Here is a 25,052-nt window from a genome sequence, read left to right on the forward strand (position 1 = left end):
AAATTCCTTGATTATGAGTGCGAGCGTGGATGAGTGTCTGTCTTTTGTGTTTCAATTCGCTAGCCACCAAGATATATCAATATTCTAATATCAAGGTGGAATATTTCTGAAATCGCTGATAAGCCTTTCGAGGACGGCGGTGGCAGAGTAGGACAGAAACAAAAAAAGAAAAGAATTTCGCCAAATGAAATTTTTGATTTCTGCAATGGGAAATTTTGGGAACCTGGGGGACTAAACAAAAACAAAAGACTTATCTGGGAGGGCTGCCATTTTGAGTCATGGTAAATTTCATGCCTCAAAAAAGGGGGAGGTTATATATTCAATCTATATGCAGATATATGGCAAAAACACGGGCGATTCCCCCTTATGTCAAGCTACAAAAGCTACATATCCATTTCAAAGGATACACATGGATTTTATAGAATATGTGTGGTACATAACAGTCCTAAAACAGATTGGGGAAACCTTGTTGCAGAAACTGGTCTAGATTGGCAAGCTTGGATGACACACGTGTGCGAAAAAACCATCAGGCCTTCGATAAAATTAACCCATATGGTGGGGCATTGCAAATCATAATTCAGACTGACAAATTAACTTGTGGATCTTTGTCTGACGTTTTTCCTAAATCCATGGGTAAGAAGGTCGTCAGAGATGGAAACACCCGGATCCGCCATGGTAAAATTAAAATCTGAGATGACCAGAGAATTCATTTCTGCAACGGGGAGTTCCCAAACGGGAGGCGGTAAGAAATAATTGGTTATTGTTGATGGAAAATGCAGCTATTATAAATCAAACCTGTATCAAACCTGTATAACATGTATGGGGGGCCGACCTCTCTTAAGAGTAGTACCCGCGCAAATTACCCCTGATTGTGTAAAGGAGATAATGACAAAAGATGTAAGCCCAAAATGTATGAAATGGAATAATGTCTACCCAGTTACAACGGCAGCAAAGGACAAGCCTAACTTTTCAACACATGTCGCGTTTAATCATTTTACCTGCTTAGTCCTCACAGGGCACGGTCCGGCACTGGGAGCGATAAATGTGACGTGGTGTGCCCACGTCCTAAAACAGACTGCACCCCTGATTCCACGTTCTGACCTATGGTGGTGGTGGGGTCAAAACAAATTATACGACTCCTGCCAAAATGACAGCAGGACTTTGTGCCTTAGTCTCACTGCTATTACCAGTGTCTGTTTTTCCATCTACAGTAGAGGAGATACAATTGGCTGCACAGAAATCCGGTATGATGGCGGGCCCCTCGCGACGGCGTCGATCGGAGAGGGTGATCCGACATACATTGATGCGATTGGCATCCACGAGGCGTACCAGATGACTAGTTGGCTAATCAGATCGCAGCAGGTTGGGAGTATATTTTTCTTTTAATTACTCCAAACAAAAATGTTGATTGGATAAATTACCTGCATTACAATGTCCAAAAACTTGGAAATTATACTGAACAGGGATTTGTGGCGATAAAGGAACAACTGGCAGCCACTAGTCTGACGGCGTTCCAGGATCGTGCAGCGGTTGAAATGCTTCTTGAAGGAGCAGGGGGCGTGTGCAACGTTTGAAAATGTTGCACTCAACAACATGCCCCCCACTGGGTCCCACACCAGGGCCAACGATGGCCTGCAGACCCTAAACCGCAAGATGAAAAAGCATCCTGGAGTAGAATAATGTCCGCTGACAGATTTGTGGCCTCACTAATAATGATTTGGCCTAATTTGTGGTAGCCCTTTTTGCTACGATTTTGACATTATGTGGGTGTTGTATTATTCCCTGCTTAAGATCTTTGATGAGCCGACTTATAACCACTGCGATTGCCCCTACAAATTCCAGATTGCATGAATTATATCCCCTACTGAAACGTGCTGACACTAACAGTGAATTCCAGGAGCATGGTAATTACGAGGATGGATTGGACGAAAATGATTTTGTTTTCTGCTTTCAGACCTGCCGAACGAGTAGGGCCTAAGCGGGTAAAATTAAAACAGCCAACGGAGATATCCCTCTCTTCTTGGATTTGCCATAAAATAAATAACGAACATATAATAAAAAAGGGGGAATGTTGGGTTCATTCTGGGATGTTACTATATGTTCATTTGGAATTAATGGAATAAAGCTGAAAGGAAGTTTTATTAAGGGGATCATGTGCAAATTTATAATATAGGGGGGAATGATGGAATAATCATTATTATAAATGTGTTTGCAATGAATATAAAGCCTTATAATATACATGCTTACTATATTAATCAATATATTTGCTCATCCTAAATGTGTAACTATATTAAACAATATATATACATGTGTTGATCGATTTCAACGAAGACAAACGCTTACGCCAAGGTCGCTCTCCAGGACAGCTGGGATCAGCGAGAGATACAAGTACGCAAAGACATAAAACAATACACTGAGTTCTTGCTCCGAGGACTGAGTACTGGAAGATACACCTCAACCTTTTCCCCAGAAATTATTATGCTTACTGGTGCAAATAATAATGCCGTTGTTTTGCTTATTGTGCAAATTCTTACGCAGGTGTTCCGATAAAAACAGATTGTTGTGACAGTGTTTTTATAACCTTCATGATGTTATTCGGTTGAGCTTATACAATTGTTCAAAACAGCAGAGACAGTTGTTTTTGCGTATGCAATTGTTTAAATCAGATTACCTTTGAATGTTTTGGTTATGTGCCGCTAAATGGACCGAAGAGTATTCCGCTCGTCAGAATGCACTGGGGACTGAGACGGCGTCACATTGCATCTCCTTCGAAGTTGTAAGCAGAATTTGTTGAAAGATATTTTTCCTTTTTTAATTAAATATTACTAATAATGATTTAAAAGGTTTGAATCATTATTCCAACAACTGATATATATATATATATATATATATATATATATATATATATATATATATATATATATATATATATATATATATATATATATATATATATATATATATATAGATATATATATACACACACACACACACATATATATACATATGTAGAATTGGCGTCTCAAAATCTTGGGGACTCATCTGAGCTTTCACAACAGCGAAGCGCCTTGGCAATCCGACATACATTTAGGCAACTGGGGTACCCAGAGGCGTGGCAGATGAGTATATACAGTGGGGCAAATAAGTATTTAGTCAACCACCAATTGTGCAAGTCCTCCTAATTGAAGAGATTAGAGAGGCCAGCAATTGTAAAGATGGGTAAACCTCAACAATGAGACAGAATGGGGGGTTAACAGAAAATCACATTGATTGATTTTTAAAGAATTTATTTCCATATTAGTGGAAAATAAGCATTTGGTCACCTACAAACAAGCACGATTTCTGGCTGTCAAAGAGGTCTAACTTCTAACGAGGTCTCCACTCGTTACCTGTATTAATAGCATATTTTAACTCATTATTGGAATAAAAGACACCTGTCCACAACCTCAGGCTCTCACACTCCAAAGTCCACTATGGCCAAGACCAAAGAGCTATCGAAGGACACCAGAGACAAAATTGTAGACCTGCACCAGGCTGGGAAGACTGAATCTGCAATAGGTAAAAAGCTTGGTGTAAAGAAATCAACTGTGGGAGGAATTATTAGAAAATGGAAGACATACAAGACCACTGATAATCTCCCTCAATCTGGGGGTCCATGCAAGATCTCACCCCGGGCATCAAAATGGTAAGAAGAACGCTGAGCAAAAATCCCAGGACGACATGGGGGACCTAGTGAATGACCTACAGAGAGCTGGGACCACAGTAACAAAGGCTACCATCAGTAACACAATGTGCCGCTAGGTACTCAAATCCTGCACTGCCAGACGTGTCCCCCCGCTTGAAGCCAGTACACATCCAGGTCCGTCGGCGGTTCGCTAGAGAGCATTTGGATGATCCAGAAGAGGTCTGGGAGAATGTGTTATGGTCAGATGAAACCAAAATAGAACATTTTGGTAGAAACACAGGTTCTCCTGTTTGGAGGAGAAATAATACATAATTGCATCCAAAGAACACCATATCCACTGTGAAGCATGGGGGCAGAAACATCATGCTTTGGGGCTGTTTTTTCTGCAAAGGGGCCATGTATCGAGAGATTTTGAGTGAAAATCTCCTTCCATCAGCAAGGACATTGAAGATGAGACGTGGTTGGGTCTTTCAGCATGACAATGATCCCAAACACAGCCAGGGCAACAAAGCAGTTACTTCGCAAGAAGCATTTCAAGGTCCTGGAGTAGCCTAGCATGTCTCCAGATCTCAACCCCATAGAAAATCTGTGGCGCGAGTTGAAAGTCTGTGTTGCCCAACGACAGCCCCAAAACATCACTGCTCTAGAGGAGATCTGCATGGAGGAATGGGCCAAAATACCAGCAACAGTGTGTGAAAAGCTTGTGAACTTACAGAAAACGTTTGGCCTCCGTTATTGCCAAAAAAGGGTAGATAAAGTATTGAGATGAACTTTTGGTATTGACCAAATACTTATTTTTCACCATGATTTGCAAATACATTCTTAAAAAATCAAACAATGTGATTTTCTATATTTTTCCCCGCTAGTGAACCTATGTTATGCTAGCCGCTAGCGTACCTATGTTATGCTAGCCGGTAGCATACCTATGTTATGCTATCTTCTAGCGTACCTATGTTATGCCATAGGCTAGTGTACCTATGTTATGCCATACGCTAGCGTACCTATGTTATGCTAGCCGCTAGTGTATGTTAGGCTTGGCACTAGCGTGTTTTTTTAAAGACAGCACGAGCAAAACTACGTTTGATAATGCTTTATTGATGTCAAAGGTACACTCTGATATAAAGAGTTCAGCATTTAACATGCTAGGCTCCACTGTCAGTCAGCGTTTTGTATTCCGGAAACTTGATTCCAGCTTTGGCGAAAGCTCAACAGTGCTGGACGACACTTGAGCCCAGTCCTCCATCCACAATCCATTGTAATAATGCGACATGCATCACTACCAAGCCTTTGGTTCTCCTCGCTGTTATATCGCCATCGACAATTCATTCCAAATCGTCACGTAACTCGTACGACGCTGCCTGCCCGAACTATAATGTTGGCCATCCGTTAGCAATCCGGTAGCAATCTGTTGGCAAAGCTGTTAAATTGTGTTTGATCCATGGCTTCAGTCCATTTTCCAAGCCTTCACACCTGCATTGTGTTGTCATTCACGCCAGGCATTTCCCTTGTATAGCTCTAAAATATGCAGTTTCTTTAAGTATTGAGTGTTTTTGAGGGTTAAAAACGCTCCAAGCACACAGAAGTCAAATGCCTTGCCACTCCCCTGGGATGTTATAAATGGATTTACGGTAATGCTTGGAATGCGTGGGGAGGCTATTTTTAGGGTTAACGTCCGCTGAGTTGATCGCAATAAGTAGCGTGCTGGTAAGAAATAAAACCAGCCACTCAAGTGGTCAGGGCCATACAAAAATTTGGTTTAGTCCGCAGACAAAAACGCACCTACCGTTTGGAGGCATCAACCATTTTAGAGAAAACATTAGACTTTTATGAGTTAATATATATGTGAATATATATGTGAATTTATATGTGAATATATATGTGAATATATATGTGAATATATATGTGAATGTATATGTGAATGTATATGTGAATATATATATATGTGAATACATATGATGTGTCTGGACGCCACTAAAAGCCATGGTCCTGATGGTATTCACCCGAGGGTCCTCCAGGCACTCGCTCCGACCATAGCACTTCCCCTCGCTTATCTCTTCACACTGTCCTTGCAATCAGGTGACATCCCCGAAGACTGGAGACGGGCCGTCATCTGCCCTATCTACAAGAAAGGAGACCGAGAAGACCCGTTGAATTACCGACCGGTCTCCCTCACTTCAGTGATCTGCAAGATGTTCGAATCTATCATCAAAACGTCCATGATGGCCCATCTCCAGAACGCAGCGGTGATCTCCGATAGTAAACATGGCTTCGTGTCCAAGAGATCCTGCCTCACCAACTTGCTGATGATGGAGGAATGGGTCACTCAATTAATGCACGATCGACAAATTGCCGACCTGGTCTTCCTAGACTTCGCCAAAGCGTTTGATTCGGTCAACCATCGCTTGCTACTCCGCAAGTTGGAAGCGTATGCGATTCACCCAGCGGTCGTGAGATGGACTGATGCATTTTTGGCTGGCCGCACCTTTCAAGTTCAAGTCAACGGCATACTCTTGGAGACTCACAACGCCCCCAGCGGTGTCCCCCAAGGCTCCGTTCTTGGACCACTGTTGTTTGTGGTGTTTGTCAACGACCTGCCAGAGCACATCTCCCAGGGGGTTCTCCTCTTTGCTGATGATGTGAAGCTCGTTGCTCCCCGGAGTGACTTCGAGGACCTGCGTAAGTGCCTTCATCACGTGTGGAGATGGTCGAACCTGTGGGACTTGCAGCTCAACATCACTAAATGCAGTCATTTGGCTATTGGGGCTCCTCCTGATGCACCTCTCGATTTTGAACCGGGACGCCTGGAACTGGAACGATCTCAACGGTGCAAAGATCTGGGCATCATTGTCGATGCCACTTTCAAACCAACGGCCCAATGCATCCAATCAGCCAACAAAGCTCGCGGAGTGCTGTTCCTGATGTTCCGGTTCTTTGCCATCATCACCGCCATCATCTTCCTTCCGCTGTATGTTTCCCTGGTGAGGCCCATTCTCGAGTATGGGGTCAAAGCTGCATCACCGTACCTCACCGGGGACATCCAGCATCTGGAGCGGGTCCAGAGGCTTGCAACGAGGATGGTCCGCGGCCTCAGCACAATGTCCAACGAGGAAAGATGCCAGCGACTCAACCTTCCGACCCTTGAGGCTAGGCGTCTGCGAGGGGACCTGATACTGGCCTACAACATTCTCCACGGTAACTACAACATGCCCCGCGATCTCTTCTTCACGCCCGCACCTGATCGTGGTCTGAGGGATCATCCGTGGAAGGTGTATCCTCGCAGGTTCCGGTTAAATCGGCGTAAGGCTGCTTTTTCGGTGCGCATCGCCGGTCCTTGGAACCGGCTTCCGCAGAGTGTGGTCGAGAAGCCGACGGTCGCTCAGTTCAAGAGTTCAAGAGGGCACTGGATGACGTGTTGGCCGTGAACCAGTGACAACACCGCGTTTTTTTGTTTACAAACTTCTTGTATCTTCGTTACATGGCTCTTATATATATATATGTGAATATATATATATATATATATATATGTGAATATATGTATGTATATATATATATATATATATATATATATATATATATATATATATATATATATATATATATATATATATATATATATATATATATATATGTGAATATATGTATGTATATATATATATATATATATATATATATGAATATGTATATACAGTGGTACCTCGTCATACGACCGCTCGTCATACAAAATGCTCGTCTTACGGGGAAAATTTCGATCGAATAATTCGCCCGTGATGCGGTCAAAATTTCGATCGAATAATTCGCCCGTGATGCGGTCAAAATTTCGTGATGCGACCAAGCCCGGTCTTTTTTGCATATCTTTCGTGTATAACAATATTTAGGAGCACGGAACGATTAATTCAGACGAGTTCCTCCTAGGACAAGGAAACGCACAACGCACATGCAAAAAGAGGGCTTTCTGGGTAATGGAGTATACTCCTGCACACAACACCCATAGGCAATGGCAACCTTTCTCAGAATAAAACTTCATTACCCACAATCAATACGTGGGAAGCTCAGCTATGTCATTTCCTGTTATTCTTTCTTAGGAAAGAAGGTCCCGCGATCGTTCCTTAAAGACTATTTCTCGTTGGCAAGTGGTCGTGCGTTATCCTATCGTGAGGACATTTGTGTGCATCATTTTGGGAATATTTTGAAGGCAATACAACAGCAAACAGTCCATCGATAGCGAACGTGAGGGCGGAGGCGTGGCAAACCGCCAACTGGTCGCAACTCTCTCTCATAGGCGCCGTTCAAAGCGGTTGCGACCAGAGCTATTACAACGAGGGAGTTGCGAGCCGGTCCCCCTGATGTTCTTATGAGCAGCGGAGCGATCGCTAATATGTACTACAAGACTATTTCTCGTTGGCAAGTGGTCGTGGGTTATCCTATTGTGAGGACATTTGTGTGCATCATTTTCGGAATATTTTGAAGGGAATATGTAGTACAACAGCAAACGGCCCATCGATAGCGAACGTGAGGGTGGAGGCGTGGAAAACAACTAACCTGAAGAGAACGAAGGTAAAAAAAAAGATTAAAACAAAATTAGGAATCAGTTTTGTGTAAAGTTACATTAAATGTATGTTTGTGTGTCTGTATATATTAATCCAAGTTAATTTAAATTTGTGTGTTCCGTTTACGAGTGCGTTGTTGTGGAAAAAAACGAACCTCCACACCCCCAAACGTCTCTGTCTCCCGTCGGCGAAATCTGCCCAATTTTAGTTAGATTAAACACATTTTATTACTATTAAACCACTAGTTATGTGTTACTTTGTTAATAGATGGCGAATTAGAAGAAATAAAACATTTTTTCCAATCCAATATCCTGTTTTTGGTGTTTTATATATATACATATACATATACATATACATATATATATATATATACATATATATACATACACACACATACACGTGATCTCAATGGGCAATCACAGGAATAGGTCACACGGGGGGAAAAACCCAAAACCAATCCCTAAAATTGGGGAACCATTTTCAGAGAATAAATTATACACTGTGAATTTGGGCTCCCAATGCCATATTTTCTATAATGGAGCTTATCAACTTACTGATCGATTTCCCAGGATACAGCTTAGCTTGCGTATATCCAGGAACATGTGTCTCATCCTTAGCTCGTAACGTCTCCAACTCATGTTTAACGATGTACTGACACTCTGCCATGCTGAAAAAGTCCTCACCATGTCCTAGAACAACAACAGCGGCCATAAACAACATAATCATGAAATTCACAACATGCAGGCAAAAAAAAAATACAAAGCAACATTTTGAAGTCATACAACTCAAAAGGTTGTACGCGTTGGTAGATTTTTTAAGTCAATGGCTTCCATTGATGCCGATGAACCTGAACCATCTGAAATGAGAAGGTTAACACAGATCCTTCACTGCCGCACCCACTAATTCAAAAGGATAGTAGTATTCCTTCGAATATCCCGGATAATGTATGCCATGTTAATCGAAAAAACGTAAAATATGATCACCTCTATTATTAGTACATAGCATACATATTTCATGATTGTGTTCCTATACAAAAGAATGAAAAGACTCATGTATTTTTAAGTACTGTACTCACAGTGAAAATAGTTCCTTTGCGCTCGATAAAAAAATATATATATTTATTATTATTTTGAGTTTTAGTCCAAGTCCTCTTCGTCGGATTCGAGAGGCATTGGATCATCACTGGAATCTTCAAGAGGCGCCGTGAGAGGTTTTTGACGCATAAGGAACATGGCGGCCGTCGTTGCTTTTCTTGTACAAATATGCCTTTGTACAAGGAGATGACGCTGTCAAGACGATTGCCAAATTCAAAGGTTCTGACCATGTTGTTATCAATCTCCTGGACCTGTGGTTGCAAACTGCGTGCCATATTGAAGATCTACTGCAGATGGAAGACCACGTTCTTCATCCTCATCTTCGTCGTTGTCCGCTGCCTCTTCTTCCGCATTCCTGTGTTTACGTCCTCTCGTCATGCCAGCATCACTTATCTACGGTATAAATCCCTCATAATGCTGGTTCATTTTTTTATTCCTAGTGGTTTCCACTCGCTTAGTGTCCTTGGAAAAGGATATTGTGTCCGTCTTCCGAATGTTTGCGTCTTCTTTCTTCGTATAACGCCCAGTAAATTCATTTATCTTAACAACATCATTTTTAGGTCACTATCATCATGTCTCGTTTTTACATGGGCTCATTTGGATCCCTTCAATGGTCTAGGACAGGGGTGTCAAACCGGTCCTCAAAGGGCCGCAGTGGGTGCAGGTTTTCATTCCAACTCAACAAGAGGATAAATTTTGCAAGTTTAATCAGTTAATCAAAGTCAGGTGCTACTTATTTTAGAAGACACCTGATTGGTTAAAATGTCGGCACTGGATCAGTTGGAACAAAGACCAGGACCCACTGCGGCCCTCGGTGGAATCGGTTTGACAAATGTAGTCTAGGAGGCATTTTCAATGATGATTCGAAATCCAAACAAAGCTGGAATGGGCTCGGCCAGTGTTTCTCCACAGAATGATGTGCGCGATTCCAAATGTGATCTGAAGGAAATGGCAAGATGTTGTCCAACTCAGACGCCAGCAAGATGGAGGTAGGGTACTGGTAAGGGCTGGTATCATCAAACATGAACTTGTGGGGATGTTTTTGTCCAACAAATGTAGCTTATATGGGAGTAAATACGGGACATTGATTGTTGTACCTTGGACAAAAACGTTGGGGTCACTATCAGTTGTTGGTCTTTTTGACAAGTACATACAAACAGTCTAGGCAGGGGTCACAAACTCGCGGCCCGCGGGCCAACTGCGGCCCTCGGGACGATAATTTGCGGCCCCGTCTTAATATGAAAGAATAATGTTCGTGCGGCCCGCAAGATTGATATGAATGACACTTGTGTTCGGAGCTGAATGAACCAATCACGGTGAGGTATACGGCTCTGGAGGGCGGGACATCGCCCGGGCTGTCCAGTGCCTTGCTCACTCACTCATTCATTCCTCCAATCAGCTGGGCGTAGGAGAAGCCGTGAAGCCGATCACTCCGCTCGCCGCGCACACTCCTCCGCTGCTCTCAGCATAGAACTGAATGAGGCGCTATGATCCGTGATCCAGCCTGTGTCAGTGTCTGTAGCCATCTCCGCGAGTGAAACGGAGAAACGGAGAGCGAAAGTGCGCATGCGCCACAGACCCGCGCGACTGAAAGTGAAAGTTCAACCCGAGACTCATTCCAAGTGGAAAAACATATTACAGAGCCCCAGAGATGTCTCTTTCAAAGCCTGCCGTGAAGAGAAAGGTCGGTGATGAGCACAGACAGTTTCAAGAAAAGTGGGGAGTGCAATATTTCTTTGTTGAACACAGGGGCACCCCGACGTGTCTCATTTGCACTGAAAAAGTTGCGGTGCACAAGGAATACAATTTGAAACGTCATTATACTACCAGACATGCTGAGGAGTACGAAAAATACCGGGGAGATGAGAGAGCCAACCAGGTTTTCCAGTCTTAAAACACGTCTTCTGAGGCAACAGGATTTCTTCAAGAAGGCTACCAAAGACAGTAATGCAGCAGTCGAAGCTAGCTACGCCGTTTGTGAGTTGATTGCTAAAGCAGGAAAGCCATTCACAGAAGGTGAATTTATCAAAAAGTGCATATTACAGGCTGCACATATTGTCTGTCCAGAAAAGAAAAGTCAGTTCAACCACATCAGCCTTTCTGCCAACACCGTGGCAGAGCGCATTTCTCACCTGTCAAGTGACATTTATGATCAACTGTGTGAGAAAGCACAATGTTTCAGTGTATATTCAGTGGCTCTTGATGAGACCACAGACACTGCCCAGCTCGCAATATATGTCCGTGGTGTTGATGACAATTTTGAAGTAATGGAGGAGTTGCTCACAGTAATTCCAATGCATGGCCAGACCACCACTAAGGAAATATTTCACCAGCTATGTGATGCCATTAAGAATGCCGGTTTGCCATGGAAGAGCTTTGTTGGAATAACAACCGATGGAGCCCCATCAATGACAGGTAGGAAGAATGGACTGGTAGCACTTGTTCAAAAAAAACTGGAAGAGGAGGGTGTGGAGGAGACCATAGCTCTACACTGCATTATCCATCAGCAGGCCCTTTGCAGCAGATGCCTGAAGTTTGACAATGTGATGTCTGTCGTTGTGAAATGCATCAACAAAATCAGATCCAGGGGCTTAAAGCACAGAAGGTTCCGTGCTTTTTTAGAGGAAATGGAGTCAGAATATGGGGATGTGCTCCACTTCACTGAGGTACGTTGGCTCAGCAGGGGAAACAGAGATAGATAGACGGGGTTGCTGTTCCTGTGCTAAGTGATCCCAAATGGCTCATGGACTTGGCTTTTCTTGTTGATATCACACATGAGCTTAATGTACTGAACAAGAAGCTACAAGGCCAGGGGCAACTTGTCAGTGCTGCCTATGACAAGGTGAGAGCATTCTGCACTAAACTTGTGTTATGGAAAGCCCAGCTCTCTCAGACAAACCTTTGCCATTTCCCAGCATGCAAGGCTCTCGTGGATGCAGGCACACCATTCAGTGGTGAGAAGTATGTTGAGGTCATTTCGAAGCTACAGGAAGAATTTGATCACAGATTTGCAGATTTCAAGACACACAAAGCCACATTTCAAATTTTTGCGGACCCCTTCTCCTTTGATGTGCAAGATGCCTTTCCTGAGCTTCATATGCAGCTCATTGACCTGCAGTGCAACTCTGCATTCAAAGCCAAGTTCGGGGAGGTGAGTGGAGAAGCAGACAAACTTGGGCAATTTTTGAGAGAGTTGACCCCCAGCTTCCCTGAACTTTCCCGAATGTTCAAGTGGACCATGTGCCTTTTTGGGAGCACATACTTGTGTGAGAAGCTCTGCTCCACCTTGAACTTCAATAAGTCCAAGTACAGGTCCAGACTTACTGATGAGCATCTTCAAGCTCTACTGAGGTTCTCCACTACGTCCTCCCTCAAGCCAAATGTGACTCAGTGTTGGATTTATTATGGGATGTTTCTATATGTTTTGTAAGCTTTTTAATAAGTAATAAGTCTATGAATTAATTCATGATAAGATTATAGATGTATGCATTTTAATTACTTTTGTATAAGAGTGTCTTTAATTTGAGACTGGGGCAAACTCGAGGTCACCCTGCTGGCTCCAGCTTGTTGACATAACACCTCACCCTCCAAGGACTGTTTACTGGGAGATAGACCTCGCAACCCAGACACCCAGATGCAAGTTCGCAATGATCTACGAAGGACTCAAATTGTTTTGACTGGGACGCCGGCCTCAAGGGTGCTATTCGGTTACCTTATGCAATTGTTTTGAATCAGATTACATTAAATGTTTTTAGTTATGTGCGACTAAATACAGAGAAGAGAAGAGGAGACTGCACGTCAGAAATGCTCAGGAACGAAGCAGCGTTATGAGTGTAGCTCCTTGCAAGTTGTAACCAGATATGTGAAAGATGTCTTCCAATTTTAATTAAATATTACTAATAATGATTTACTGGTATTAATCATTATTCCAACATTTGGTCCTTCGAGTAGCCGGGGTCAACACACCGATAAGGAATCCAGACGCTGCGGTTCAATATCTGGAGTGACCGTGCACGGCGAGAAATCCCTTTACCAGGCTGGATTATTTCTCAGCAGCGCCTGGATTCTGGACGGTTGAAGACTATCCAACTGGAAGGCATCTGACCGCATCTCTGGTGAGTCCGTGTGTGATGTCTGCATATTGTTGACGGGTTCCAAATGCGCGAAGGGCATCTCACGCGATGGCCTTATTTTGAGAAATAAGGCTCGCGTCCTGGGGATTAGCGATTTTTAAAACCCTGCGAATATTAGTTACTAGCAGGTAGACACGGGTGTGGTCTATAAAACGTGGTGGTCGACGTTGTTTTGGTTGTGTGCGTAGTTGTTAAAGCCTAAGGAGAAACAGGAGTAGAGAAAAAAAGTTACTACGAGATTGCACACGAATCCACTCCAAAATGGGTGGCTCAAACATTAAAGCGGCTATTGACGACGCTCCAAAGATGCGTCTGCCGTGTAAAGATTGGAAATGTGTTGAAAATCAGAGCACTTTTAGAATTAGACATCTAAACTTATTGATAAAATAAATATGGTTTTGCTAGCTTAATATCCATAAGATATTGATACTACGGGATAATGTACGTACTAAATGCATAGAAGTAATATATATGTATAATATATGAATGGAGATACAAGCGACACGGCTTGTTCCACAGATACAAATTATTGTTTTTGATGACGAGGTGGGGAAAGGCAAAACGTGCTGTTTTGTAAAAAATGGCGGTCCTCGGCTGGTTGATAGGAGCGAGGCGATGGGCTGTTTTGTTCTAAAAACAAGACATGCCTGCTCAAAATGATTTGAATGAGGATTTTGAACATGAGGATGTTGAGCTAAATTTAATGGAACAAACACTGGCATTTGATTTGGTTAAACCAGAGATCACATTTTTTGTGAATGGAATTCAATTGGAATTTTTGTGTGATGCTGAAACTTGTAAAACGGCAATTAAAATGGTTATTTCCAACTGCTAGACGTACTTTGTTAATAGTACCTAAATGTACTGTCAATTTAATGGAATGAAATGGCTTATTGCGGCTTATCCTGGTTTTATGCCGTCTGCTAGCGGGAATATTTTGGTTAACAGTCGAAAAGAATTAAATGTTTAGCAGTGTTGCCAAACCTGCGTTTTTTTGTCATACTCTAAACTGGTCAAATAATGCGTCGGCTGCGGGGGAGCGCGGCTGTCTTTGCTGCTGATTTGAATGCGAAGAAACATGTGGACCGCGGGGCGGCTGATTTGACGGGGTTAGGCATTCAGTATGCGCGCGACTAAATTTTTTGGGACCCCTTCTGTGAAGACATTAAAAAATTGGCATTGGGGGTGCTGAAGCAAACTTGAGGGCAGAAATGGGTTTTGCTATGATATAGTTATGCTTGCAGCATATTGTGATTATGGGGTCTTGGCAAAATATTGTGATATAATTGGATATCGGGAGAGGAATTAATTTAGTCTTCTCTTAAAAGCGTTATAATTGTGCACAGGAGGCGAAGCATTGTGCGCAGAAAGAAAAAGAGGTCGCTTAGGAATGTCAACATTGATAAGCTGCTTCGCAGCATTCGTGAAGCTCACAGTTAGCGGCTAAGAGCGCGCTTCCGTTAAACACTTCATAATATAAGAAGCAGGGTTTCCGCAATGACCTTCGTACTTATTCTTTGGATTTAATCAGAAATGTCTTTCGAGGAGATAGAAAATCTGTTTTGCAAAGATTGATTTGGTAAAAGCTTTGGAATTGGGAATACAGCTAGTACTGTTATTATTATTATTATTTTATTTTTTATTTGTGAAGTTCAAAGGGCTCTTAATTAAAGAGAGCTAGTTTTGGAGGATAAAATAATATTAATACTGTTTTTCAATGGTTGGATTGTTCAAAATACTTTGATATAGGAGATTGGCTGGTTGAAGAAAAAAAGGGATTGGAAAATTTTCAATATTATGGCATATTGGTGACAATTTGGTGGTCCCTTATTAAACATAGAAAAGGTTTATTTCTCTAATTTAATTATTGTAGATTTTTATTGTGGTAACAGATAGCTATAGGAAATAGCTCTTATCTTAAGAAATGGCATGAGAACATTCATGGCATTCGTCCAAATTATTAGGTAAATTGAACGTGGCTGGGGTAGATAAGATAATTGATTTAGGATAGGCATAGTTTCCCTAGAAGAAACATGGAGTGTTTTTAAGTGCACAAAAGACATTCCCTGTTTAGCCTGAAGGGGGAAATATGCTTTGGTATAGGTCATATTGATGACTATTGAGACGTTACTGTCTATTGCTTTAGGGGCATACAAATTAAGAATTTAGCCAAAACTTACTGCATTGCAATTATGGGGTTAATACACCTAAATGATAGTGATAACGATTGGCAATAACAAGCTTAGATAAAAGGGAATATCTACAACAAATTCTGGTGGGGCCTTTCATGGTGTGAAACAAGTGATGAAATAATGTCTATGTTTCAAAAATAACATCTCCAAATTATAAAATATCAACCTTTGAGTAATGCTTTAAGTAGATGGGTTGTCTAGAATGGGAAAAATTCGATAGCATTGAAAGGGGGTGTAACTTAATGCAGAACATGGAGGTAGTTTTTACAAACGGTTAAAATACTTAAGGGGAGTGTGTGTTTCAATGTGTCACAACTTTTCCGTTATTGAATTATTGGCGAATAGATAGTTAATCACAGCCACTCGCATGGCAGTCCACATGCTGACTGACTGGGGTAAGGAGCGGTGACAATTGAACAAATTTCTATTTTTAGATATGTGGCACGCAAATCTAATACATTAATTACCTAGTTCCTTCAAGCATCAACCTTGCAGTTCAAGGATCTACTAATGCGGGGTGGATCCAGACCTTCCGGAGTGTGGAGTATTCCTGGTGTCCTCAATAATTCGTAGGTTTTCTCCAGGTAATCCAGTTTTACTCCAACAAACCAAAATTATGGGTGATTATGGGAGCACTCTAAATTCCCTGATTATGAGTGCGAGCGTGGATGAGTGTATGTCTTTTGTGTTTTAATTGGCTAGCCACCAAGATATATCAATATTCTAATATCAAGGTGGAAGATTTCTGAAATCGCTGATAAGCTTTTCAAGGACGGCGGTGGCAGAGTAGGACAGAAACAAAAAGAAGGGAAAATAATTTTTCCAAATGAAATTTTTTGATTTCTGCAATGGGAAATTTGGGAACCTGGGCGACTAAACAAAAACAAAAGACTAATCTAGCAGGGCTGCCATTTTGAGTCATGGGGGATTTCATGCCTCAAAGAGGGGGAGATTATAGATTCAATCTATATGCAGATATATGGCCAAAACACGGGCGATTACCCCTTATTTCAAGCTACAAAAGCTACATATCCATTTCAAAGGATACATATGGATTTTATAGAGAATGTGTGGTACATAACAGTCCTAAAACAGATTGTGGAAACCTTGTTGCAGAAACTGGTCTAGATTGGCAAGCTTGGATGACACACGCGTGCGAAAAACCATCAGGCCTTTGATGAAATTAACCCAAACAGTGGGGGCATTACAAATCATTATTCAGACTGACAAATTAACTTGTGGATCCTTGTCTGACGTTTTTCCTAAGTCCATGGGCAGGTGGAGAAGACCCTTTTATACAAATTTCACATTTGTGTCTCAACAACAATGTCTATGGAGACGGTAAGAAAATCGTCATAGATGGAAACACCCGGATCCGCCATAGTAAAATTAAACCCTGAGATGACCAGAGATGATGAATTCATTTCCGCAACAGGGAGTTCCCAAACGGGAGGCGGTAAGTAATAATTGGTTATTGTTGATGGAAAATGCAGCTATTATAAATCAAATCTGTATAACATGTATGGGGCCCGACCTCTCTTAAGAGTAGTACCCGCGCAAATTACCCCTGATTGTGTAAAGGAGATAATGATAAAAGAAGATGTAAGCCAAAGGAAGATGTAAGCCAAAGTGTGAGAAATGAAATAATGTATACCCTGTTCCAAGAGCAGCAAAGGACAAAGCTAACTTTTCAACACATGTTGTGTTTGATCATTTTACCTGCTTAAACCTTACAGGGCATGGTCTGAAGCTGGAGACGATAAATGAGACGTGGTGTGCCCACGTCCTAAAACCGACTACACCCTGATACCACGTTCTGACCTAGGATGGTGGTGGGGTGGAAATAAATTATACGACTCCTGCTGAAACACGGCAGGACTTTGTGCCTTGGGGTCACTGCTTTTACCAGTGTCTATTTTTCCATCTACAGTGGAGGAGATACAATTGGCTGAAATCCAGTATGATGGTGGGTCCCTCCCGACGGCGTCGATCGGTATGAAGAGAGGGAGATCCAACATACATTGATGCGATTGGCATCCCCCGGGGCGTACCAGATGAGTATAAGTTGGCTAATTAGGTCGCAGCAGGTTGGGAGTCTATTTTTCTTTTAAGTACCCCAAAACAAAAATGTGATAAATTACCTGCATTACAATGTCCAAAACCTTGGAAATTATACTGAACAAGGATTTGTGGCGATAAAGGAACAACTGGCAGCCACTAGTCTGATGGCGTTCCAGGATTGTGCAGCGGTTGAAATGCTTCTTGAAGGAGCAGGGGGCATATGCAATGTTTGAAAATGTTGCACTCAACAACACGTCCCCCACTGGGTCCCACATCAGGGCCAACGATGGCCTGCAGACCCTAAACCGCAATATGAAAAAGCATCCTGGAGTAGAATTATCCGCTTGACAGATTGGTGGGATAAGGCCTTCGTACATACAAAGATTTGGCCTAATCTGTTGCATTTTCCGTAGCCATTTTTGCTACGATTTTGACATTATGTGGGTGTTGTGTTATTCCCTGCTTAAGATCCTTGGCTGACTTATAACCACTGCGATTGCCCCTACGAATTCTAAATTGCAGGATTTATATCATCTGCTGATGAAACATACTGATGGGAGCAGTGAATTCCAGGAGCATGGTAATTCTGAGAATGAATTGGGCGAAAATTGATTTTGTTTTTTGTTTTTTCAGACCAGCCGAACGAGTAGGGCCTAAGCGGGTAAAATTAAGCAGGCCAACGGAGATATTCCTCTCTTCTTGGATTTGCCATAAAATGAATAAGAAACATAATAAAAAGGGGGGAAATGTTGGATTTATTATGGGATGTTTCTATATGTTTTGTAAGCATTTTGAATAAGTAATAAGGCTATGAATTAATTCATGATAATATTATAGATGTATGCATTTTAATTACTTTTGTATAAGAGTGTCTTTAATTTGAGACGGGGGCAAACTCGAGGTCACCCTGCTGGCTCCAGCTTGTTAACATAACACCTCACCCTCCAAGGACTGTTTACTGGGAGATAGACCTCGCAACCCAGACACCCAGATGCAAGTTCGCAATGATCTATGAAGGACTCATAAATTGTTTTGACTGGGACGCCGGCCTCAAGGGTGCTATTCGGTTACCTTATGCAATTGTTTTGAATCAGATTACATTAAATGTTTTCAGTTATGTGCGACTAAATACAGAGAAGAGGAGTCTGCACGTCAGAAATGCTCAGGAACGAAGCGGCATTATGAGTGTAGCTCCTTGCAAGTTGTAACCAGATATGTGAAAGATGTCTTCCAATTTTAATTAAATATTACTAATAATGATTTACTGGTATTAATCATTATTCCAACACTCAGCTATGTGAGAAGAAGCGCTGCCAGGTCTCTAGCAGCAAGGAGTAGGCAAGAGAAGCCGTGTTCAGAATATTTCATGTTCAATGTTCCATTCAAGTTCAGAAAGTTAAAGGTTAAAGAGCTGTTAATACAGACATTTGAAACGGAATAAAAATAATTCATTTTCTCTACTTAGCCAGCCAGTGTATATCTACTGTATGCTCATTATTATTATTTTATTTTTGTATTACTGATTGATTTATTTTTTATTCATCTTTAAGTTAATTTATTTAATTCATTATTTTTTGTTATAAAATAAAGATATTTGATAACGTTGGAATGTTTTATCAGCGCTTTTCTTGTGGAAATCCTGATGCGGCCCAGTCTCACCCAGACTCGCCCTCTAGCGGCCCCCAGGTAAATTGAGTTTGAGACCCCTGGTCTAAGGTATGTTTAAATGCAGTTGATATTTTATACACGCTTGTCATTGCATGTGTCAGTTCACACACAGCATGTTTTTTGTCTTCTGCATGGACATATAGAAAGGCATCATTGGCATACATTTGGCAGCCTGGTGGGGAGTGACTGCTGTTTTTTTGTACTAATCTGGTTTTGTAGAAAGACATGATACGAAATTCGATTATGACCATGTTATCATCAATCTCCAGGACATTTTGTTGCAAACTGCGTGGCTTATTGAAGATATCTTGCCGATTTACGTTCTTCATCCTCACTGTCCCCATAGTTGTCTCCTTCCTCACTTCCCAATTTCATAATTTCGACAAGATTCTTATTAGTTTGGGGGTTGAGTGGCTCGCAAGCACAACTCTATCATCATGTCTAACTTTCTTGGGTAGAAATAAGGAAAATTTAACAAGAACGCAGCATAAACCACACAAAGAAAACCACAAGAAAAAACATGTTAGAACTCAATGACGGGTGAGGGTCGAAGGCACAAAAATCAGAAACTCACCTACAAAGAGGCGCTGCCATAAAAAAGTTAAGAAAAGGGGCGTTTTTTTTAAGAGTTGGTCGATCGTGAAACATAGTTGGAGTAGGACCGAAATGCAGGGAAGCAATCGGGGACTTGGAATGGAGTGCTCTACCAAAACCTTTAATAAAACCTGGCAGGGGTATCATGAAAATAATAAGGACTTAGCATCAAATAACAAAATCGAACCTGACATGGAAAGACATGGGGTAACGAGGAACTTGGCATGGGAACTTGGCGTGAATCAAACAAGGTAGGGTATCCGACAATGACTAACAAACAAACTGTTTAAATAGACAGGCAAGGGCTGATTATCAAATCACGAGCAGCTGGTTACAAGAGGAAGGGAAGACCGGAGGGACACAAGAGGAGGAAAGCACACACACACACACCTCCACTCAAAACCCTAACAAGACGTGACACTTTTGGTCGGACGCTCGCACTCATAACTACACCAGTGGCTCTCTACGCCGCACTCACGTGCGCCTACAACGTGCAAACCTCGGGCCCGGTAGAAAGGAGAATCAGCTCACTTTTAACCAATGGGAGCTCAGCAGAGTGTTGGGAGATAAGCAACGAGAACTCTATTACATCTCATAACTTGGAATTTCTTTCGTATCCGCAAACAGAAAAGTTCCCTTTGCGGCCTTCAGTTACCTTAATATTTCATTATTTTGTATTACTTTGTATTATTAAAATTGTATTACATTTATTCAGTGAAGCGGAAAACATGCCAGGGAAAACTTGTAATGAGTGTTTGGTCTTGTTTATGCAGTAAGTGGGAGTTACGCAGATGGATTCTGATGAATCACAGATTTTAGTACAACACGGGCCGGTAGTGAGTTCCTGATTTGTTTACCTATGACCCTCCCTCGTTGGTCGCTGACTTTCTTGAGTTTTTCGGAGTGTGCGTAACATCATTAACGAGTGTTTAGGTTCATGTGTACACATTGTAAGAAATTGGGTTCTAATATTCAGGTTGTATTTCCATGCTGTTCTTGAACACAATGAGTGTTACAATTAGCTCGGTGGTGGAACATGGTGATAAAACCCAAATGCAGGGAAGCAGGCAATGGACAAGGACGTGAAGTGTTCCAACAAAACTTTAATTACTTTAGAAAATAAGGACTTAGAAATCAAATAACAAAATCAAACCTGACGTGAAAGACATGGGGTAGCTAGGAACTTGACATGGAAACAGAGCAGACGATCCAACAATGACTAACAAACACATGGAGTTTAAATAGACAGACAAGCACTGATTATCAATGACAGGCAGCAGGTCACAAGAGGAAGGGAAGCCCAGCGGGACACAAGAGGTGAAAAGCACATAGACAGGACCCAGGGAAAAAACTATAACGAAACCAACCGACACCCCAACTAACCCTAACAATGAGAAAGATTGAGCATGAGAAATGAGGAAAAAGATAAATGTAATTTTCAATTTAGTTTTGTTGTTGTTTTGATGTTGTGGCATCGGCTACGACTGGCAGAGCTGCCAAACTTCAAAAAACATATTTCAATGTGGATAAAGAGAATTTTGGGTTTACGCTTGGCCTTACTATTAAACTTGCTTTGCTCATCATTATGATAATCATACTTGCTTGCAATGAAGTAAAAGCTTTGCTCCTGTAAACCTTGGTTAAACTAAACAAGGAGCCAAAACACCTTGTACTGCTGAGAGCGGACAAAATAAAGAGGAGCTAGAATGCCTTGCAGTGCTGGGAATCTGGTCTGGGAACTGCACCTGCATCCACCACAGACCCCCCCACAAGGGAATCCAGGGAGATCGACTATTGAATCCCGGGTGCATTCCAAACTTCCAGTCTGTGGAGTATGCGTGGTGTCCCCAGAATTCATGGGTTTACTCCAGGTACTCCAGTTTCCTCCCACAAACTAAAATCTTCCTAAGTTTTTGATTGGCTGGCCACCGAGATATAATCGATCAGAGATCAAGGTGCAAAAGATTTGGGAATTTGGAATCAATTTCTAAAGTTGCCAATAAACCCTTTTTGGGGATAGCAGTGACAAATTATGGCAGAAATATTTTATCACATGAAATTTTAATGAAGAGTCCAAATTTGAAACTTAAGGTGTGGACGAACAAATGAGCTGCTCTGCAAAATGGGGATTTTGGGAGCACTGAGTGGAAACCAAATTTGTAGAAAAGCTTTCTTGGGTGGGCTGCTATATTGAGTCATGGAAAGTCTCATGTCTCAACAAGGGGGGTGTTGGGCTGAGTGCAATACGTGGGTTACAACTTTTGGGTTAATTTGTTTTCTCGATCTGTCACGAATAGCTCAGTCGTAGATGCGAAGTGCGTAGTTGGACCCAAATGCGGGGAAGCAATCAAGGACAGTGTGCGCGAACAAAACTTCAATAAAATGTGGAAAGCAAGGAAATCCAGAAAATAACAAGGACTTTTGGAATCAAATAATAAACCAAACCTGATGGGGAAACGAGGATCATGGAACATGGGCAGCAAGGCAGACGATCCAACCAGGACTGACAAACACACAGGGTTTGAATAGACAGGCATGGGTTGACAAGACAATCAGAAACACCTGGGTAACGCAAGAGGCAGCAAGCATGGGCTACACCTGGGATGGGAAAACTGCAGGTGAACTCAATGGGCAATCACAAGGACAGGTCACACAAGGAAAAATGCATAACAGGACCAAATCCTAACATGACACCACACCTAAGGGACGGATCGTAGATGTCCCACCGAAAACAAACCAAGACATTCCAAACACTAGGCGGGGATGGCACCCTGGGGCTTTGAAGCAGTGTGTCTGATCCAGCCCACGAGGAAGCCCACGTTGGTCGGTCCGGCGGTCATCCGGTCCAATGTCGTAGATCGCCTCGCCCTGATCGGTCATCTGAGTGGTCTCTCGAGGGACGACAAATATTCCGCATGTTGCCTCGCCCTGAAAGGACTCCTGAGAGCATGATTGGTCGCATGCTACCTTAGGCTGAAAGAATGAAGGGTCGCCGGCCGCCACCGCCTGGAAGCATATTGGGTCGCCGGCCGCCACCCCCTGCACGCATGTTGGGTCCCCGGCCGCCATCCCAAAGACATGTTGGGTCGCCGGCAGTCACCCCCTGGAATCATGATGGGTCACCGGCCACCACCCCCTGGAAGCATGACGGCTGGCCTCATAACCTCTACCTTCCAAATTACACCGTTCACGGTGGTTATCCAGCGGAAGATTTCTGGGGACATGGCCACAGAAAATATTAATGAAAATGGTCCAGAATAACTAATGGGCACCTCTGCTGCAGTTACCCATTCTGAGCACTTTCAGACTTTCTTAGAAGCTGGTTTACCACAGAAAGTTGCTGAAAAACTAGATGAAACTTACATAGCAGGATTGGTGGAAGTGACTTGGATGATCGAGCAATTGACGCTCTTAAAGAATTCAACGACAAAGGTGCTCTCCAAGTCATTTTGCAATTCAAGGAGAGCGATCTCTCACATACATGCAAAGAGAGAAACAAGGGACCAAAGAGTCAGACACCAACAAAGGGACAGATGAAACCAAAATCAAGGCATTGTTGGAGAGAACTGATGTCACAACAGGCCAGAGGCAAGCATGGGATACACCAAGGGCGGGGAAACGACAGGTGAACTCAATAGGCAATCACATGGACATGTCACACAGGGGAAAAAAGCATAACAAAACCAAATCCTAACAGAATGCTCATTGGCAGCATAAGGAAGAAGCACGGGCACGACCATACCAAGTGTTGCTAATCAACAAACCCTAACCCTGAAAATAGCCAAGAGGGGGATGTGGATCCATCTTTCGCACTGTAGGAAGGTTATCTCAGTTAAAACATTTGAGGAGACAGGGGAGGTAAAAACTTTCTGATTAAAAGGATTATTGCCTTTGGAGCAATAACGTTAACCATAGTGATCTCTTTTATATTGGATTTATTGTCTCCATATGCAAGAGAAAGGTGAAAGCATTTCAATTGAGACTCAACCTTCTTACGAAGGGCTAGATCGAATAACAAGACAAGTAAAAGGAAGATAGGGAAAAAGCAGTCGGACATAACACCTACTGAATGTGATTCCCAAACATGCATTGGAGATGACATTCCTAAGGGAATGAACACCCAAACAATGATTTGCCTCCCACACTTCTGCAACCACCACTCTCTTGGGATTTTTTTTTTTACAAAACAAAACTTGAGTCGTGCTTGTATAAAGAAAAAAATGAAAAATGTCTATCCAGTTATGAATGTAGTAAAAGACAAGCCATTTTTTCCCACTGATAATGCCTTTGCTAACTTTACTTGTCTGAATCGTACAGAGCAGGGTCTGAATCTGAGGCCAATAAATGAGAAATGTTCTACCTGTTTTCTAAGACAGACTGCGCCACTGATTCCAGATTTTGATCTACAGTGGTGGTGTTGCAAATATATTATATGACTCCTGTCAAAAAGCAAGAGGACTATGTGCCTTGGTTTCACTGCTCTTACCAGCATGTTTTTCCATCTACAGTTGAGTAGATACAATTGGCGGCTCAGAATATTCTTGCGGTGGCTGTCCTCTCCCGACGGCGTTGAGCCTCATGGAGGGATAGCAATCTGACTTACATTGATGCAATTTGCAGAGGCGTACGTACCAAATGAGTATGGGTTGGTTAGCCAAATTGCAGCAGGTTAGACGTCTATTTTTCTTTGGGTTATTCCAAATCAAAATATGAATAGGATAAACAACATCCATTACAATGTCCAAAAACTTGGAAATTATACTGAGCAGAGATTTGTAGCAATAAAGGAAAAGCTGGCAAAAACCAGTTTCATGGCTTTTCAGGACCGCATAGATGCTCCTGGCGGAGGAAGAGGGCATGTGTGCAATGTTTGGAGATCAACGTCGCACCGTTACACCCCCTGGGAAGACTGGTGGAATAAGCACTAAGATCTGGCCTCCTCTGTGGTGATATCAATGGCTGTTCTTGCTACTACTTTGACATTGTGTGGGTGTTGTCTTATCACCTGCTTACACTCTTTGCTAAACTGACTGATAATTACTGGAATTGCCACTACAAATTCCAAATTACAAGAATTG

The 25,052-nt window shown here is 42.2% G+C and overlaps 1 protein-coding gene across 7 annotated transcripts in view; it reads right to left on the reverse strand.

The window, feature by feature from the left end:
• Positions 1-25,052, reverse strand: part of ano10a (anoctamin 10a) — a 165,342-nt gene that overhangs the window by 116,318 nt on the left and 23,972 nt on the right. For all 7 annotated transcript variants that reach the window (XR_013300166.1, XR_013300167.1, XM_077599784.1 and 4 more), the window contains exon 4: positions 8,787-8,921. Coding sequence is in view for 5 of the 7 variants with exons in the window: in XM_077599784.1 (XP_077455910.1) it covers positions 8,787-8,921 (135 nt within the window). In the remaining 2 variants the exon portion in view is untranslated. The remainder of the gene's footprint in view (positions 1-8,786; positions 8,922-25,052) is intronic.

The sequence above is a fragment of the Stigmatopora argus genome, chromosome 4, assembly GCF_051989625.1.
Source record: "Stigmatopora argus isolate UIUO_Sarg chromosome 4, RoL_Sarg_1.0, whole genome shotgun sequence".
Lineage (NCBI taxonomy): Eukaryota > Metazoa > Chordata > Actinopteri > Syngnathiformes > Syngnathidae > Stigmatopora > Stigmatopora argus.